Genomic DNA, 19241 nt, shown 5'->3' on the forward strand with positions numbered 1-19241 from the left:
ATACGCCGTTCTCTCTTTGATCTGAAATTCCCTCTCAAAACCAGAATTTTCATGTCATTGGTGATGTTGTGATCCCCACTGCAAAAATGTTTTGACACGGGAAGGTCAATTCTTTGTTCTTTAATAGTATGGCGATGTGAGTTCATACGCAGTCTAAGCTGCTGTCCGGTCTCTCCAACATACAGATTTTCAGTGGAACATTTGGTACACATAATTAAATACACTACATTGGATGTGCTGCAGGTGAAGGTACCTGGAATGTTATATTCCTTGTTCGAGTTTGGTATCTCTATCCTGTCAGTGGTCAGTATGTGAGGGCAGGTTTTGCACCTCTTATTTCCACATGGAAATGTTCCTGTGTTAGTTGGGGATGATAATGAGCTACTGACCACCATATTCCTGAGGTTTGGTGGCTGTCTGTAGCACAGGAGAGGGGGGTCCGGAAATATTGATGTTAGACGGTTGTCTTTTTGTAGTAGTGGATGTAATTTGCGTGTGATACCTCTCAGCGTATCCAGGTGGGGCTTATATGTGACAACCAGGGGCACTCGATTGTTTTCCTGTTTGGTATTGTATCTTAATAACTCCGATCTTGGTATCCTGGTGGCTCTGGTGATTTGGTTATCAATTGTTCTTGGATGGTAACCCTGCCTCAAGAATGTGTCTCTGAGGACTCCGAGGTGTTCTTCTCTATCTGCAGGGTTAGAACATATGCGATGGTATCTGATGGCCTGGCTGTACACAATAGAGTTCTTTATGTGTTTCGGATGAAAGCTATCCCATCCTAGGTAGGTTGGTCGGTCAATCGGCTTCCGATACAGTGATGTCTCAATTTTGTTGTCCTGTATCTTGATGACTGTGTCTAGGAAGTTTATTTCCGAGAAGGAGTGATTGAGCGTCAGGTTGATGGTGGGATGGAATTGGTTGAATAGTTCATGGAAGGTTTTCAGCTGTTGTTCAGACCCAGTCCAAATGATTAGGATATCGTCAATGAATCGGTAGTAGGCCAGAGGCCTGGTGGTGCAGGTGGAGAGGAAGTCACTCAAGCTTGGCCATGAAGAGATTAGCGTACTGTGGCGCCATTTTGCTCCCCATTGTGGTGCCAGTCTGCTGTAGATAGTCACCAAAACAAAAGTAATTGTGGGTGAGGATGAATTTCGTGAGTTTCACCACTGATTCAGCGTTCATACCTCGCTTTTCCATGAAAAACTGGCAGGCATTTATACCGTCCTGGTGTGGGATGTTGGAGTACAGGGATTCTACATCCATGGTGGCCAAGATGGTTCCATCTAGAAGGGGACCTATAGTGGATAGTTTATTTAATAGGTCTGTGGTGTCCTGAAGGTAGCTGGCTGTATCCTTCACTAGGGGTTTCAGAGTACCCTCCACCCATCCAGAGATCTGTTCAGTGAGCGTCCCCACACATGAAATGATCGGTCTCCCTGGGTTCCCAGGTTTGTGCAGTTTAGGAAGCATATAAAAGGTTCCCATTCTTGGGCTTGCTGGTATGAGGCTGCTTAGGCCTTTGGCTCCATCAGTTAGGCCAGAGATAACTTTTTTTAGAGTATTCCACTGTGGGGTCTGAATCTAATTTAGAGTAGTAGTGCGTGTTATTCAGCTGTCTGTGTGCCTCCTGTATGTAGTCTGATGTGTTCATCATGACTATAGCACCACCCTTGTCCGCTGGTTTAATGATGATGTCGTTATTGTTTCTCAGAGATTGTATGGCCCTTCTTTCCTGGGCGCTGATGTTAGACGGCAGTGCTTTATTTGTATCCAGTATAGTTGATTTGACCATGTGTCTGAAACAGTCTATATAATTATCCAGAACAAAATTTCGTCCTGTTGGAGGTGTCCAATCAGATGTCTCCTTCTTAGTTAAGCTGTGAACCTATGAAGGGGTGGGTTGGGTCTCCTCTGTGTTATCCGTGTCATGAAAATATTCTCTCAGGCGCAGCCTCCTGAAAAAATCCTCCATGTCACTGCACAGTTCAATTTTGTCCATGGTTTTAGAAGGACAAAATGAGAGTCCCCTGGAGAGTACCCCAAATTCTGCTTTGGTGGGTTCATAAGTGGAGAGATTGATAACACAGTTCTGTGTTTCCAAATCAGCATGTGTGTGATCCTGGTTGTTGTTAGATATATATCTCGCTTTGTGCGTGTTCTTGTAGAAACCTGCATCACGTCTCAGTCCGTGGAGTTTCTTTCGCTTATTGAGGATCAGAGATATCTGCAGTTTCTCATAGTGTTGTAGTAATGTTATCCTGGAATTTTCCTCGATGTTGTTCCATTTTATATATATTATATATAATCTCTATCAAACTTTTTTTTTTTTTTTTTTTGAGATCTCTCTACAGTTGTCCCAGCGTGGCATAATGCCCTACAGTGGTCCCCTGCATAGTATAATATGCTACAGTTACTCCTGCACAGTATAATGCTCCACGGTGTCTCATGCACAGTATGAAATGCCCCACAGTGGACACTGCACACTGTAATGCTGTACAGTGGATCCCGCACAGCATAATATGGATTGTGCTTATGAAGTTCATAGTATATGGCACAACATGCCTCTTTATGATTCTTCCCCCCCCCACCCCCCGCCGCCTAATTACACATATCTTTTTTTTCCTGGCTGCTGCAGAACCTGGATGCCAGTGAGTTATAATGGCTGGACATTGTTGGTGGGGATATAGATTAGACTGAGCCCCCGTAATGTCAGTGGAAAGGCAAACAAATTAATATACACTCACCGGCCACTTTATTAGGTACACCTGTCCAACTGCTCGTTAACATTTCTAATCGGCCAATCACATGGCGGCAACTCAGTGCATTTAGGCATGTAGACATGGTCAAGACAATCTCCTGCAGTTCAAACTGAGCATCAGTATGGGGAAGAAAGGTGATTTGAGTGCCTTTGAACGTGGCATGGTTGTTGGTGCCAGAAGGGCTGGTCTGAGTATTTCAGAAACTGCTGATCTACTGGGATTTTCACGCACAACCATCTCTAGGGTTTACAGAGAATGGTCCGAAAAAGAAAAAACATCCAGTGAGCGGCAGTTCTGTGGGCGGAAATGCGTTGTTGATGCCAGAGGTCAGAGGAGAATGGCCAGACTGGTTCGAGCTGATAGAAAGGCAACAGTGACTCAAATAGCCACCCGTTACAACCAAGGTAGCCAGAAGAGCATCTCTGAACGCACAGTACGTCGAACTTTGAGGCAGATGGGCTACAGCAGCAGAAGACCACACCGGGTGCCACTCCTTTCAGCTAAGAACAGGAAACTGAGGCTACAATTTGCACAAGCTCATCGAAATTGGACAATTGAAGATTGGAAAAACGTTGCCTGGTCTGATGAGTCTCGATTTCTGCTGCAACATTCGGATGGTAGGGTCAGAATTTGGCGTCAACAACATGAAAGCATGGATCCATCCTGCCTTGTATCAACGGTTCCGGCTGGTGGTGGTGGTGTCATGGTGTGGGGAATATTTTCTTGGCACTCTTTGGGCCCCTTGGTACCAATTGAGCATCGTTGCAACGCCAAAGCCTACCTGAGTATTGTTGCTGACCATGTCCATCCCTTTATGACCACAATGTACCCAACATCTGATGGCTACTTTCAGCAGGATAATGCGCCATGTCATAAAGTTGGAATCATCTCAGACTGGTTTCTTGAACATGACAATGAGTTCACTGTACTCCAATGGCCTCCACAGTCACCAGATCTCAATCCAATAGAGCATCTTTGGGATGTGGTGGAACGGGAGATTCGCATCATGGATGTACAGCCGACAAATCTGCGGCAACTGTGTGATGCCATAATGTCAATATGGACCAAAATCTCTGAGGAATGCTTCTAGCACCTTGTTGAATCTATGCCACGAAGAATTGAGGCAGTTCTGAAGGGGGGTCCAACCCGTTACTAGCATGGTGTACCTAATAAAGTGGCCGGTGAGTGTACGTAGGTCATATGACCTTTATATATTACAGTAAAACAAAGAAAAAAGAATGTAATTTAGAAAGTTGGAGGGGGGGAGGAGATGGGGCTGTGTTTAAAATACACATTTATCCTGGAAAATCCCTTTAAGGAAGCAAGGTATAGCAGTGCAAAACAGCGTCAATTATTTGAGTCTTTTCTTTTCCCCTTCGTCTTTTCATAAACTAATATGAAGAAAGTATCTGCTGGAAAAATGGAGAAGAGAACATTTTTTTTAAAATGAGAGATATAACAAAGTTTCATATTTTAACTTGTCGTATTTATCAAAAGTTGTTTATAATTGGGGGTTACGTTTTAACCCCTTTATAACAGAATAAAGTTTTGATTTTTTGTTTTTTACTTCCTGGTTTTCAAAAGCTATAATTTTGTGGGATATATGGTTAATAATAATTCGTAATGGTACTATTTCATATTCTATGAAATTGTAGTTGAAAGTGTGGGTGGTGGAATTAGAGAGAAATTGCATTTGCACACCTCTCCTTCGCGCTTCATTGTTACAGCGTCCGCTATACAGTCACAATGACATGATACCTGTAATCTGAGGGCTAATAAATTTACAGCAATACCAAATTTATATATTTACATTTTTATTACGTTGCCTTATCCACTTCCAGACCACCTACTGGCTATATACCTCCGGAAGGTGATTGCCTTGTTCTGCAAGGTCGTACCGGTATAACTTCAGCCAGAGCTCCCAGAGAGAAGGCAGGGAAGGTGCCTTCCCAATTGCTATGTATACAGCACTCAATGAGCGCTATATACACAGCTATGGGTACCGCCATGATGCAGCTGCCTTCTGACCCAGCGGTAACGTGATCCACCAGGATCAGCGTCTTACAAGAGCTACTGGGTCCTACAGGATCCAGATCAGCTCTATAAGGGCCCTTTCACACGCGCATATCACATTGAAAGCAATAGGGAAAAAAGTAGCCCATTCATTTCTATGGGGAGCGCACGTATGCCGGCTCCCATAGAAAGCAATGAGATCTGTTTTTTAACAGATGTTAACAGATGTTTTAACAGAATCAGCGAGCGTATACTCTGTGTGAAGGGGCCCTAAATGTACCAGCCCCAGTTGCAGGGGAAATCTGCCTCCAATACAAAAAAAAAAACGTGATCAGATGTCCCCAAAGGTCTTTAATGACCATATAGGGACACAATGTAAAAAAATAAATAAATAAAATAGTTAAAAAAAAAAAAGTAAATAAAATAATCAAAAAAATAAATAAAATAATACGGCAATAAAACGCTATTAATAAAGGTTATAGCCCCACCCCAGGAGAGGAAAAGCTATTTTGTAAAGTTTTTTTTTTTTTTTAGTAGCACTTTGTGTTATTACATTTAAAAAAAAAAAAATGAATACCAGACACGATTTCTCTACTATGTTTATATTTTTTCCCAGATATAAAAAAAAAAAATAATTAAATCAAATGCAAAAATAAAGTCCTATGTGACACAGAAAAAAAATGCAGAAATTGGTTAAATAAGACATATGATAAAAATGTTACAGCCCTCAAAACTGCACATACAAAAAAAAAAAACTGGTGTCTGGTCCTGGACCAGAAATTGGCCCGGTACTGAAGTGGTTAAAAAAACAAAAACAAAAAACCCTTTGGGAAACATTTCTTGGACTCTATATTTTCACACTCGTGTGTACTTAATTTCTTTATACAAGGCTGCATAAGCAGCAAGTCCAGGTGTATATTTTTATTTACACCTTGTTACTGTGGTAATGTCTGATGAATTGATGGTCGTGTTTTTTTTTTTTTTTTTTTTTTTTTGTTTTTTTTTGTTTTTTTTTTATAGAAGGTAAAAAAAAGGCAATTCAGCTCCATGATGGGGTTCATTTTCTGCTAAGAATATTTTTGTCTGTAGAGCAAGCGTTTTCAGGTGCAGGGTTGCCTAATGTATGTATTTATTATGGTCTTTATTTTTATACTTGATCTAGGGAAAAGAGGGTGATTTGAAGTGTTAATTTGATTACTAATACAATACTCTGCAGTGCTAATATATTGCAATGTATTGTAAACCCCCCTATAGTTTTATTACAAATTGCTGGAATAGAACAAGTGTAATTCAGTTGGCTTCTGGCTGTCAGGTTAATTTATCGCCTACCCTGGAATTCTTTTCGGGGTGCTACGATTCCAGGCAAAATGGTGGCATATGATCCCCTTTGCTCTTGTTAACATGGTGCCTCAGTCGGTCAGGTTTAACTGAAACCTCAATAAGGTTAAAGCTGGTGAATTGCGCAGGCAGTGATCAAAGGGGTATTCATGTGTAAAGACCTGACATCCACTGTAATGGTACAGCGGATGTTGGGAAAGAGTTAAAGGGGTTTTCCTATGAATGGAAGTTAACCCCTACACATAGCGTTCGGCTACACCCCCCCCCCCCCTTCCCCCTCTCCCTCCCTCTGTGTGCAGGGTGCACATTCATTTCAATGGGAGTGCTGGAGTTAGTAGCTCAGCTATCTCCAGCACTCCCATTGAGTGTGTGCTGCCCGACAACCTGTCTATTCAGAACAGGGGACAAAAGTCTGAGCAGTCAGGCCCCACACTGATCCCACTAAAAAGTTCATGTCGTGAGAAAACCCCTTTAACTTAAATACTTAATTAGATTAAAGCGATTTTCTCATGAACATAACAATTTTTGATGACAGTTAAACATTTTTAAAAATGTGAATATTTAAAAATGTTGTGATTTTAAAGGTTTTCTCTAATTATCTTAGTTGTGACAGTGTTTTGTCATGCTAGCTTGACAATGGATATGATCATGAATGCAGGAACTTTCTAAAGTTTAGCACTTATTAGAAACACTTTATGGCTGAGTTATGCTGGGACACTACGTGCACCCAAAAAAAAAAAAAATCTTGGTCACAATTTAAAAAAAAAAATAATTAAAAAAAAATTATAGCTTGAAAACTTTTAATCTGTAAATTTTAAATATGGTTGTATTCATGGAAAAAAAACAAAACCTTTAGTTACCTTATACATGTATATTTAAAGGAAATGTTACATTTCTGTATTAGGCTAGTAAAAATAAAAACATTTTATCTTTCCTGCTTTGAAATTTGGTTCCTATAACACATTTATAGGCCCATTGAAGGGTTTCATGTATCCGAGGATAAATGGAAATTGTCTCCCTTTAGGGAGAGTATATGAAGGGAAACTTTGCGTACAAAGCACTTTTAATCATTTGCATATGAATAAAATGTTGGTTTAAATGTAAAGGGGGCTCCAAAACTTAAAGGAGTTATGGTTTTGTATAATAAAAAGTTAGACAATTTTCCAATATACTTTTCTGTATGAGATCCAGAAAACTGTGAGGAATAGATACAGAAAGTATATTGGAAAATTGTCTAACATTTTATTATACAAAACCATAACATTTGTGTCTCAATATTGGTCTGAAAGTGGCCAACTCCTTTAATAATAGAGGCATGTTTGGAAATTGTGTATCCATCTCTATAAGGTACTCTGATTATCTTCATTACTGCCTTACTGACTCTCTTTAAGAATAAATAGGCTAGCATATAATTCAGGGGCATGTCTTTTCTCAATGTTTTGCTAAAATTGGACAAAGAAAATAAAAGTAGGTAACACAAAATTTTTGATTTATGCAGTACTGGGGTAGTACCCAAATCATTTGAAAACGTTTCCCTTTTAGCACTCTTTGGTGGTTTGCCACTTTCCTGGGAAGGCAAAACAGGATGGTGTTTGGGCTCATAAAGTCTGTGGTTCATAAACTACTAACCCCACCTCTGAAATGACTGAAAACAAAACCATTGATTTTGCATTTGATGGCAATAGTGAATAAATCTTTTTGTCTTGATTGTGTGACTATGTATGCAGTAACTTTTTTTTTTTTTTTTTTTGGTTTGGTACTTGTCCGTAACCTAAGGGTGCATTCACACTGAGTAAACGCTAGCTTATTTTGTAGAGTAAAATTACACTTGTAAATTTTGCTATCCCATTGACTTCAATGATATTTTTTTACAAGTGTAAAAATACGCCTGTAAAAAATACGCCTGTAAAAATACGCCTGTAAAATGTCATTGAAGTCAATGGGATAGCAAAATTTACAAGTGTAATTTTACTCTACAAAATAAGCTAGCGTTTACTCAGTGTGAATGCACCCTAACCATGACAAGTGCCTGACCGCCTAGTTTTTTCCATTTGCAAGCTATCAAGGCAAAAAACTATCTTCCCTGAGGCCTCATTCACATCTGCATTGGTATTCCGTTAGGGGCAGTCCGCATGGGGATGACTCCCCAACGGAATACCAAACGTATTTGCAAGCAGTGTTCAGTGAGAGCACAGGGATAGACTATAATGGAGTCTGTGTGCTTGCCACAAGATTTCCGCAGGGGACATGCAGACAGGAAAATACTTCACAATCTTCTTTCCTGTACGCATGACTAGTGCAGAGGTCTCATTGCAAGCACACAGACCCCATTATAGTGTATGGGGTCCGTGTGCTTTCACTGCACACCGCTTGTAAATGCGTTCGGCGGTCCTCATGCGGTCTTCTCGAACAGATTACCGAACGCAGATGCGAACCAAGGGTAAGACTAGAGAAAATCTTCATTAAAAATCTGCCAGATTTTTGATTACTTATATTTTCAAAAATGTTTAACTTTTTGTGTACCAATTTTAATAATGGTTTTGTATGTGGGAAAACCCCACTTTAATATCCATTGACGTACAATATGTCAGGTCAAAATATGACCACATTCTCACTACTCAATATTATAGAAAAAAAAATTGGTTTTTGGGACAAACACAACACAAAAAGTCTACTTGTATTTATAGTTTATATTTTTTGCTTTTGTTCAGATACCCTTGTTGCTGTCTTAGAACGGGACACATTAGGTATTCGGGAGATCAGACTCTTTAATGCAGTTGTACGCTGGTCTGAGGCAGAGTGCCAGAGGCAGCAGCAACCGATAACATCAGAAAACAAACGGAAATCACTGGGCAAAGCATTATCACTTATTCGTTTCCCTCTTATGACCATTGAAGAATTTGCAGCAGGTATCCTTAACTGAATGTTTGTTTATTGCAGTTTATATAAACTATTGATGATTTGTGGATGGGGTTGTTGCTTATTTTTGCTTTAAATGTTTTATTTATTTTATTTTTTGACAGTTAAAAAGCGTAAGTAAACTTTCAAACAACTTTTTGCTTTTCTGGCAGCATTTGAGACATTAATAAAATTTTTAATACGTTTTGGCTCATTTCCCCTGAAATCCTTCTTTTCTTTTTCTTACTTTTGTGTTGAGAGCTGTACCCTTCTTCTCACTGTGTATAGACTTGTGTTTGTAGAGAATGTAAGAGTGTTCGTGGGAGGGGCACTCCAGTCATTCTAGGCATTATAACACACACACGCACACACACGTATATGTTTCTAGTGTCGTATAAAAGGAGATTCTCAGTTCTACTTGTAGTATTTCCAGAAATCTCACTGTGATTGCAGAGTCGGATTGGGTGCAGATGCAGCTACATGTAAATGTCCTAATCCTGACTCTGTTTTCAGCTAGTGAGCTCTGTAGAATTCTAAGAACAACAACAATAATAAATAATTTTATTTATATAGCACCAACATATTCCTCTAGCACTTTACAATTTGCAGGTTTAAAGTACAGACAAAAAGATACATTAGAGAAATGGTCAAATTCACACAATGGGATTGAGAGCACTGCTCGCAAGAGTTTATAATCTCTGCAAAACTAAGATTAAGAAAATATACAGGATAGTAAAAAATTATATTTTTGCATCTTTATTAAGGTTTATAAAACGCAAAAATACATAATCATAAAGGAGAGCAAGGAACGTCCGAAAAAGAATAAACCCTGAGTGGACATGGTCACAGAATTAATACATAGACTGGATTCATCTGCCAACTAATCAAATTTTTAAATATATAGAAGAGCCCATACTGACTCCTTTACCCACGTAAAGGGGGTAGATTTTGCAATGATGCAAACAAAAACATGCTTAATAGAGTCAGAATTAGGCAAATAGTAATATAAACATTCATATGCTGACCACTCAGGAGAATGTGCCCCAAGAAATTAATAGAATTAACACCTGGAAGAACTAAAATAATTTTGAGAATCTCCTCTATACAACATCAGAAACACATTTATACACTTTATAATGCCCAAGAAGTGTGTTTCAAGTGACCCCTCTTACCCCCCCTATTCCTTGCATCACACACTAAAATCTATACACAGAGAGAAACTAAGTGTAGCTACTAATAGAGAAGCAAGAGGACAGAAATAACAAATATCGAATTCCATAGAAAGTAGCCAACATTTGATATGAAAGTATAATGACACAAACAGAGGTTGCTTGAAAGTATAAATCGCCCAATCTTAGTGATCTAATAAGAGTAGAGCAAGACCCACCTTTCCTTGTTATTTACCAGTGCTGTGGATTTAAGTTGAACCACAGCCTTCAACTCCTCTGTTTTTTTTTTTTATCTCAGTGTTTATCTTAGCCTTAGTGTTGAGTAACTAGAGAAAATTGTACTAGTTGACATGCAATATCCCGAAATGATTGTCCAGCAATAGTGTCTGAAATTTCAAGAACAGGTCAGGTGTAGTACTTCTGATCTAAAGATGAAACAGAAACTTGACTGAAAAAAACAACTGATGTTTCTTACAAGTTATCATGGCAACATTTCAAAATGATCTAAATTCCTTTGAAAATAAACATTCAACAAGCTCAACATTTAAGTCTACAAAATTTAATAATTGTCCAACATAATTATGCAATTTAACTTTGTTTTGAAGCAGATTTGGGGTCTCTAACTTTATTCCAACTCTGATGTGACTCCTTAGCCCAACTCCTCAGCTTAGACTCCATAGCCCTTGTAAAGACACACTTAAAGAGGACCTTTCACCACTTTTGGGCACATGCAGTGTTATATACTGCTGGAAAGCTGACAGTGCGCTGAATTCAGCGCACTGTCGGCTTTCCCGATCTGTGCCCGGTGTAAAGAGCTTACGGTGCCGGTACTGTAGTGCTCTATGGTCAGAAGGGCGTTTCTGACCATTAGCCAGAGACGTCCTTCTGCCTCGCGGCGCCAATCGCGCTGTGCTGTGGAGCGGGGAGGAACGCCCCCTCCCTCTGCTCACACAGCTCGTCCATAGACCAGCATTATCAGGAGCGGGAGGGGGGAGTTCCTCCCCGCTCCACAGCACAGCGCGATTGGCGCCGCGAGGCAGAAGGATGTCTCTGGCTAATGGTCAGAAACGCCCTTCTGACCATAGAGCACTACGGTACCGGCACCGTAAGCTCTGTACACCGGGCACGGATCGGGAAAGCCGACAGTGCGCTGAATTCAGCGCACTGTCAGCTTTCCAGCAGTATATAACACTGCATGTGCCCAAAAGTGGTGAAAGGTCCTCTTTAAAGAGAATGTGTCTCTAAGTAGAAAATGCTAACTAACAAATAATTTCATCTTGTTCCCCTCAACAATCTCCTTAACATCAGTCCACCCATTCAAAAGATATGGCCCCTGGAAGGTCATAGATTTGATTTTCCATGTGGGCGGTAACCTTTTATTTTCTCAGCGAAAAAATCTAAAGGGCCTTATCTTTTGAACAGGCTAATGAATTTAAGAGAAACAAACTCCAACTTGATCCAGAGCGACATCAAGAAACAAATGATATATGGCAATCAACATACTTGGTGACAGATCCTCATTCCTCTGTGGCAACTGCTTACATACAATTTCAATACTATATTGATATACAAAAGCTACCCACATAACAGGCATGTTGTATATCACTTTATTGTGGTAGCAGTGAATATTCTTTTAAAGAAGTTGATGGGCTCACTTTAAGGCTGGTTTCATACTAGCAAGTCTTGGAGAACAATAGCAGAGAGACGGATGCATCCAGCGTCATAGATAACCACAATGCCAGGAGTCCGTCTCCCTGCATAGTGTATAGGGTGGGAAATCTGGTACACCACAGAACAAGAATCAATAGTGTGAAAACAGCCTAAAAATGGGCCTGTTTATGATGTAATGTTACTAAATAATGTATTGAAATCTTTATTGTGGAGATATGTGCTATTCCTTAGCGCTAAAACCTTCTCTATAATACAAACACACAAGGTTTTGTGTACAGTATGAACAGGGGTCAAACTCATAATGCAAGTCTACTAGAACCTCGATTTGAGACCTATAGACTTGTGACTCTTGAACTGGTGGTGTTTGACAGAAAATCAGTTTGTTTTGAGACTCACATTGAGGCTCTTATAGAAATTGATTTTCTATCCACACAGATGTTGTGCAATTAGAAAAATGTATTATTGGTCTCTTGAGATTTGAGTACAAGAACAAAAGTATAACATGCAGGAATTCATCTACTGGTGTGCCAATTGCCATCATTCTAATTTTATATCATGTATATTCTGCTGACCAGAGAAAAATTGAGTGTTTTGAATTTTTTTTCAGTTCACCATCATGTATTTAAAATTACTAAAACCTTCCAGTATTGCCACTGGTCACTGAGTATCATATAAAAAACTTACAGGTCCCTGTTCTGTAGAGATCACTTTTCAATAGTTATCTCACACAGGGTTCCAGTGAAAGGTCACTGCTATAGATGACATTGTATCCATAATTGACAATAATGATTCACACAATGACAATCTTTTGTAATGTACTTTTCACACAAAAAGGCACTCAGAGTTATGAAGTAGGGGAGTTGCTGGCTGATATACAAACACTTATCCCCATCATCCACAAAAGTCAGTTGTATCCCAAAAGAAAGTTGACTGCTTGATACTTGTGTACTGAAAATAAAATAAGAAAAAGTAATCCCAGAAAATAGAAAACTGAAGTAGAAAAGTATATATTTCAATATTTAGTTTAATTAGTTAAAAGGTCATTTGGAAACTTATTTTTTCTATAGTTGGCACCTTAAATGTATCAGTAACTATACGCTCCCCTAGTGGTGTTTTGTTTAATTCACTTTTTTTATTTTTTTTTTATTTTAAGGGCCAGCTCAATCAGGCATTCTCACTGACCGGGAGGTGGTCAGTCTTTTCCTGCACTTTACAGTAAATCCCAAACCTCGAGTAGAGTTTATAGACAGGCCAAGGTGTTGTCTACGTGGGAAAGAGTGTAATATTAACCGTTTCCAGCAGGTAGAAAGTCGATGGGGTTATAGTGGCACCAGTGATCGAATAAGGTATTGTATATTTTATTTCAATTTGATTAAACATGCTGAAAGAGCACATACAGTATATATACTTCACATTATTAAATATCTCCTTGATTTTAGAAATCAGGCTGGTCTTACATGACCGTAATGTAAGTCCGCAAATTGTCCGCAATTGAAGGTTTTCAATTGCGGATCATTTGTGGACACCTTATATTCAATGTGGCCTCTTACACCACCGGATGTTTTACCAATTTATAGGACATGTCCGTAATGGCCGTGAATTGCGGCACTGCACGGACTCACCCATAGAACTCTATGGGCGAGAGGTTGGCATGACACAGACATCTGCGGAGCCTATGTTGCCGATCAGAAACTAGTGTTGCTGATCAGCAACTTGCGGACCGTACATTCAGTATGGCCGTGTAAGACCAGCCTAAAGTGTAAATTTCTTAAAAAGGAAACTAAAAAATTACAATCCCAGAATTCTATATTGTTTGCAGCCAGCCTTGGTTTGTTTTTTTTCTATCTAGTTCTGTAAGCACACATTTTTCCTGGCACCTCCCCAGTGGTACGGACAGGTGGAGTTCCCACTTTTACGGAGGACAGTATAGAAGGTGGCAGTCTGGTTGCCATCCTATTCCTTCTGCTGAGGAAAACTCCACAATCAAAGGTTAACTGTGGAGTAGTAATATACTTACCTGGTCCTGGGGATTTCTAATGATTGCCATGTGATATAATCAGTGTTTCAGTCCTCTGAAAAGCTCTTTATTCGATCGCACAGGTAATTACCCCATATATTCAGCACTGATGCACAAAATATAAAATGTAACAATTATTATTACCCCTAAACTGTCCAAAGAAACGCTGTCTTAAAACCAATTAAAAGTCATATAACGGATGTGCATTGATATATCCCTAGTGTAAACCATTTGTCAATTAAAAACAGTGGCCTTCTACTGTATACCTATTGTACATTGATATGTGCTGTATACCTTGTACTTTGGTATGTGGAAATTGGTGAGTTTTAATTGGTCCTAAGACAGCGTTTCTTTGGACATTTTTCGGGTAATTAATAATTGTTACGTTTTTATATTTTGTGCATTAGTGCCGGATATATGTTATCTGTTGTTTTAGGGAGTGTGTTCTATAGTACCAATAGAGCTACCCTACAATAGCCTGTGCCTTGCTGTAATTAATTACCCCACAACATGTAAGTATATTACTACTCTACAGGCAACCACTTTTAGTAGCGTTTGATAGTCATTGCCATGAAATCTTAAGGGGTTGTCAGTGTTAATTGATTTGCAGATAGTTTCACCTATTGCTCATCATTACAATTATTTATTGGCACCAGATAGAGCCAATGTATTTTTGAAGAATATACAAACGCTGCATCAATTGTATGATTTTAGTGTATTATTTTAGTGGTGCAATAAGTTAAATTTTATTAGTTCATAATTCACTTTAGTCTAATTAGGTGTACCATAAATTCATAAATTGGGTACTAGGACGCCAAATAACTACATTGCCAAATCAACGTTTGTAAAGCGCTTCGGAATATGATTGTGATATATAAGCAAGCAAAATAAATTATTTTAGAGGTGCAGTAACTCGAATCCTATTAGTTTATAATTCACGTTAGTCTAATGAGGTGTAGTGTAAATTGGTTAATTCGGCATTGTAGTTATTTGCCATCCTATTACCCAATTTACTAAAATTATTTATGTATTTTGCTTCAATTTAATTAGTTAGTCAACAAATGTAATAAAACTTATCCTAAATCCTAAAAGAATGAAGGGATTCTGAAAAAAACATAATTTTACGGTGGAAGATTCTAAACACCGGGACAAGACTGTTGATGCATATGTTGCTGGAATTTCCAAGAAATGTCCATGCATGTGACCTTTTTTTTTTTTTTTTTTTATCAAATAACGATCCTTTTCTTTTATTAAAAAAAAAAAAAAAAAAAAATTTACAAAAGTTTACATTGCGCACCATTGTATTGCTGGACAGACAAAAACAAAAAAACTAAAACTACAGCCATAGTAATGTTGGTGCAATAAGGTAAATGCATAACCTTTATGTGGAGATTCCGCTAGGTTTTGTGTAGTAACGTTTTTTGTTTATGCAAATGAGGACCACAGGGGGCATTCACTTGGTTCCTGAAGCACAACCGTGTCATAACAAATAATGCCCATCCATCTCCATATAGCGTGGCACTCCTCATCCTCTTCAGACCTGCGTCATCCACATGATGAGCATGCACAATATTCTCTGGCACAACCCAAAGCAGTTTGAATTCCCGCACATGTGCAGAACATTAAAGTTCAGCTCTGTGATGAGCTGTTAATAACACAGACCTAAAGATGAGGGGGCAGGACTAAAGCATTAGATGGGGGTTATATGTGATAACATGGCTGTGCTCTGTGAAGCAAGAGAACATCCCCTGTGTCTCATTTTCAGAAACATAAAAATTATTACATAAAACCTTCTACATAAAAGGTATGCCTGGACTTGTATGTAGATACCCAACATTACTATGGTAGTAATTTAAAAGCATGATCTAGGGGATAAACTCCCTTTAAGGCATTAAGTGTGTGCTATTCAGATATATTTCGGCACTTGACCTTTCAAATTTTGTCTGTTTTACACTGATCCATTGGCAAGAGACATATTTAAAAAGAAAAGAAATCAAAAAATTGATGCAGCATTGATGTTAAAAATCGGCTTACACATCAGAAACAAATGTAAAAAAAAAAAAATGGACACTTGGATCGGATTCAGAACGGAAATGATTGTGTACTTGAGCTCTTAAATGGGATACCTTAATTGGACTCCATTCTTCTCATTTCTGCTCCATTTACAGCATAGCTGCTTCTGGGCTTAGGATTTGTTCCATAAATCTCCCTTCTGGGATGGATGTGTAACAAACAAAATCTGATTTCTCCCCAATCAACAGAATTGCTTCCTAAGGCTTAGTTCACACAGAGTTAACGTGCGCGAGTGTGAGAGCTCAAAACAGATCACATTCATTTCAATGTGTCAGTTTAAGGGCGTATAATGTTATACAAAAAAAAAGCCATTAATCTCAATGGCTTACCACATTTTACACAAATATTTTTACACGTGTAATCTGTGGCAAAATGCGCAGAACGTTACTCCATGTGAAGGCTAAAAGCCTTCCATTGATTTAAAATTTGTAGCGCCCTTAAGCCGACACATTAAAATGAATGGGATCTGTTTTGAGCGCTCACATTCTGACACGTGTATACGTGTCAGGCTTAGTTCACACTGAGTTAACCCGCACACATTCTAAGAGCTCTCCTAGACTTGGCAGGTTAACCTCCTTTATTTTTCCATAAAAGAAAAAAAAATAGTATTGAAGAAATCTTTCTTTCACTACATTACATATGCATCCATTTGTCAGTTTGGGGACTTTTAACTTCCATTTTCCTGACATTTCTGTGGTTTCAATCCCATTTAAGTCCTCTTTAATTTTTCCCGCTTTCAGTCTGGGAAAAGAGTGAAACCTTGGTAGACGAGATGAGATTTCCCTTAATGATGAATTCCATAAACTGGTGGCTAATAAGGATGAACGTTGTCACTTGGGCAAAACCACACTTATTGTGAAGAAGACATGGCTGTGGTCAGTGTTTTGAATTCTCTTAAAGAGGTTGTCCGGGATGAATGGAAATCCCTATACTAATCTAAACACTATCCCCCCCACCTACAATAACATAATTAATCAAAAATGTATAGTTACCCATATAACGGCTTTCGATAATCCACCTCTACTGTGCAGCTCCCAGCCTGCACAGTAGAAGTGTATTGTCGCTGCAGAGCACAGAGCAGCGCTTCGACAAGATCATGCGCAAGCAGTCAGAAAAGAAGGCTGGACCATCATGCAGGAAAAAGCCTGGAAGGAAGGAAGAGAGAAAAGTATATAATGGGGTGGGGGGTCAGCAGGTTGGGAAGCGTTAGTAGTGGACGGGATAGCTAGAGAGACAGGAAGGGGGTGGGTGTAGAAGAGGGAGAGAGAGAAGGGGGGGGGGAGTTAGGTGAGAGGTGTTGGTTAGGAAGTTACATAGCAGAAAACTGAGCCATGTAAACCAGAGGTGGTCAAAATTATTTCATCTACTTCCCACTTGGAAAATCAATTATTTTCTAGCGCCCCCTAAAAATTTTAACTTTACAACTTTGGGCGGGTTCACATCTGCGCCCCGGTCTCCGCTTTCAGGTTTCCATCTTCTGCCTGAGAGAGTGCACAGGAGACGGAAACTGGCAGTCACATTTCAAACCCTTCTGACAGTGTACTGAGATTGTTGCTGTTAAAATTGCAGCGGCATCTCCAGCCCCGGGGCACATAACTGGAAAGTTGACAGTGTGCTAAATTTAGTGCACTGTCTACTGTCTAGTTATCCGCATGTGCCTGAAGATGTAACACGTCCTCTTTAAGTTTTCCTGAACAGTCTAGGGCACATGGGAATTCTCCTTCAACAAACTCTTCCAAACACTTAGCTTTTTGGAAGCCTGTTCTTGCCCTGTAAGCATCACTAAAGGGAAAGCAAATCACAATTCTGTCAGACAACATGGTAATGGTTTCTTATGTGAACAGGCAAGGGTACACCAAGCGCAAAAATCTGTACAGTGTTTTGGCCTAGATTTTCTCATGGGCAGAGAGATCTTTCCTTTGTCAGCAGTCCATCTTCAAGGGAAAAATGTCAGTGCTGATTGTTCAAATATCTGCTTTGAGCTCCACTCTGGAGTGTTAGTTTGCAGGAAATGTCAGTGCCATTGTGGAGGTGCCAGAGAAAATGCTATTTTTCTTGCCAGTAATTATGTTTTACGTAGGCCTCCACAGCTGCACAAGGTTTTTTTTTCCCACACTTATGATTTGGTTTTTATTCTTTGTTGGATAAAATATCTTGGCATCATTTGATATACTTTACTTAATGAAGATGGTAAGGGTGATAGGTTGTTTATTGTCTTTTCACATTGTTTTCTATGTCAAATGTAACTTGTGCATTTTCTCCTATCTATCTATCTATCTATCTATCTATCTATCTATCTATCTATCTATCTATCTATCTATCTATCTATCTATCTACTTTCATTTTAGACACTTCTAAGGACTTGAACCTTAGGGGTCTGATCATCTGTAGAATGACTATTCACAGTGCCTTATACCCTGAATGCATTTGGGAATATGAAAGAAGTTTAAATATTTTTTTTGTACTTGTAGGAATGTGTAATATACAGAGGCATACAGCTGAAATTATAACACAATTTCACAGTGAGAGCATATTGATGACAAACCAGTTAATGCCTTCACATTGACTTAGGTCATAAACTTCAGTCAGTAGTATAAATTGGAAAATACTGTTCTTCTGACGTAATTCCAGTGAAGGAAACAACAAAAAAAACCAAGGAACGAGCAATTGTAGGCTGTTGAAATGAGCAGAAGGGTTACTTCTGATAAAATGTATTACTTATGTATTCACTTGTTTTACTGAATTATTCAGAATTTGCAATGATATATACTTATTACTTACTGCTCTAATATACTTTTTTTTTAAATTTTATAAAAAATTTCAGGTTTTCAGTTAATCGCCGAATATTTGTTGTGGGCTTTGCTCTTTATGGCTCAATTCATGGTCCAACTGACTATCAAGTTAATATTCAGGTATGGATATTGTATTTTTGTGTGTACATATGTGTAAATGTATTCCTGTGCATATATGTATGTCAAAATGAAACCTGTAGGGTTAAATACAAAGTTCAGTCACCAAGCCAAGTACGCACTGTTTTTTTCACTGTTTCCCTGCTCCCCCTTTATCTGTTAAATTGCTTATGATTGCTCTCCTAGGTAGATTGATTCTATATGGTGTGAGAAAGTGAAGGGTGTGGTCTGGGAGAACAGGTATGTTCCAGTCAGGCAGCTAAAGGATGTTTGGTAAAGACCCACACCAGGGAGTTCAGCTGACTAGTCAAGGCCTGATATTTGGTTGTCTGTAGTGCTAGGACCTGTGGCACCACACTGACAGAGCTGACCTGTCCAAACAGAACCT

At 39.0% G+C, this 19241-nt stretch overlaps 1 protein-coding gene across 2 annotated transcripts in view; it reads left to right on the forward strand.

Annotated features, from left to right (window-relative positions):
- LOC142214470 (BTB/POZ domain-containing protein 2-like) overlaps positions 1-19241 on the forward strand; it is a 102271-nt gene that overhangs the window by 58338 nt on the left and 24692 nt on the right. For both annotated transcript variants that reach the window (XM_075283420.1, XM_075283426.1), the window contains 3 exons: positions 8828-9025; positions 13008-13200; positions 18769-18856. In XM_075283420.1, the coding sequence (XP_075139521.1) occupies positions 8828-9025; positions 13008-13200; positions 18769-18856 (479 nt within the window). The remainder of the gene's footprint in view (positions 1-8827; positions 9026-13007; positions 13201-18768; positions 18857-19241) is intronic.

The sequence above is a fragment of the Leptodactylus fuscus genome, chromosome 1, assembly GCF_031893055.1.
Source record: "Leptodactylus fuscus isolate aLepFus1 chromosome 1, aLepFus1.hap2, whole genome shotgun sequence".
NCBI lineage: Eukaryota > Metazoa > Chordata > Amphibia > Anura > Leptodactylidae > Leptodactylus > Leptodactylus fuscus.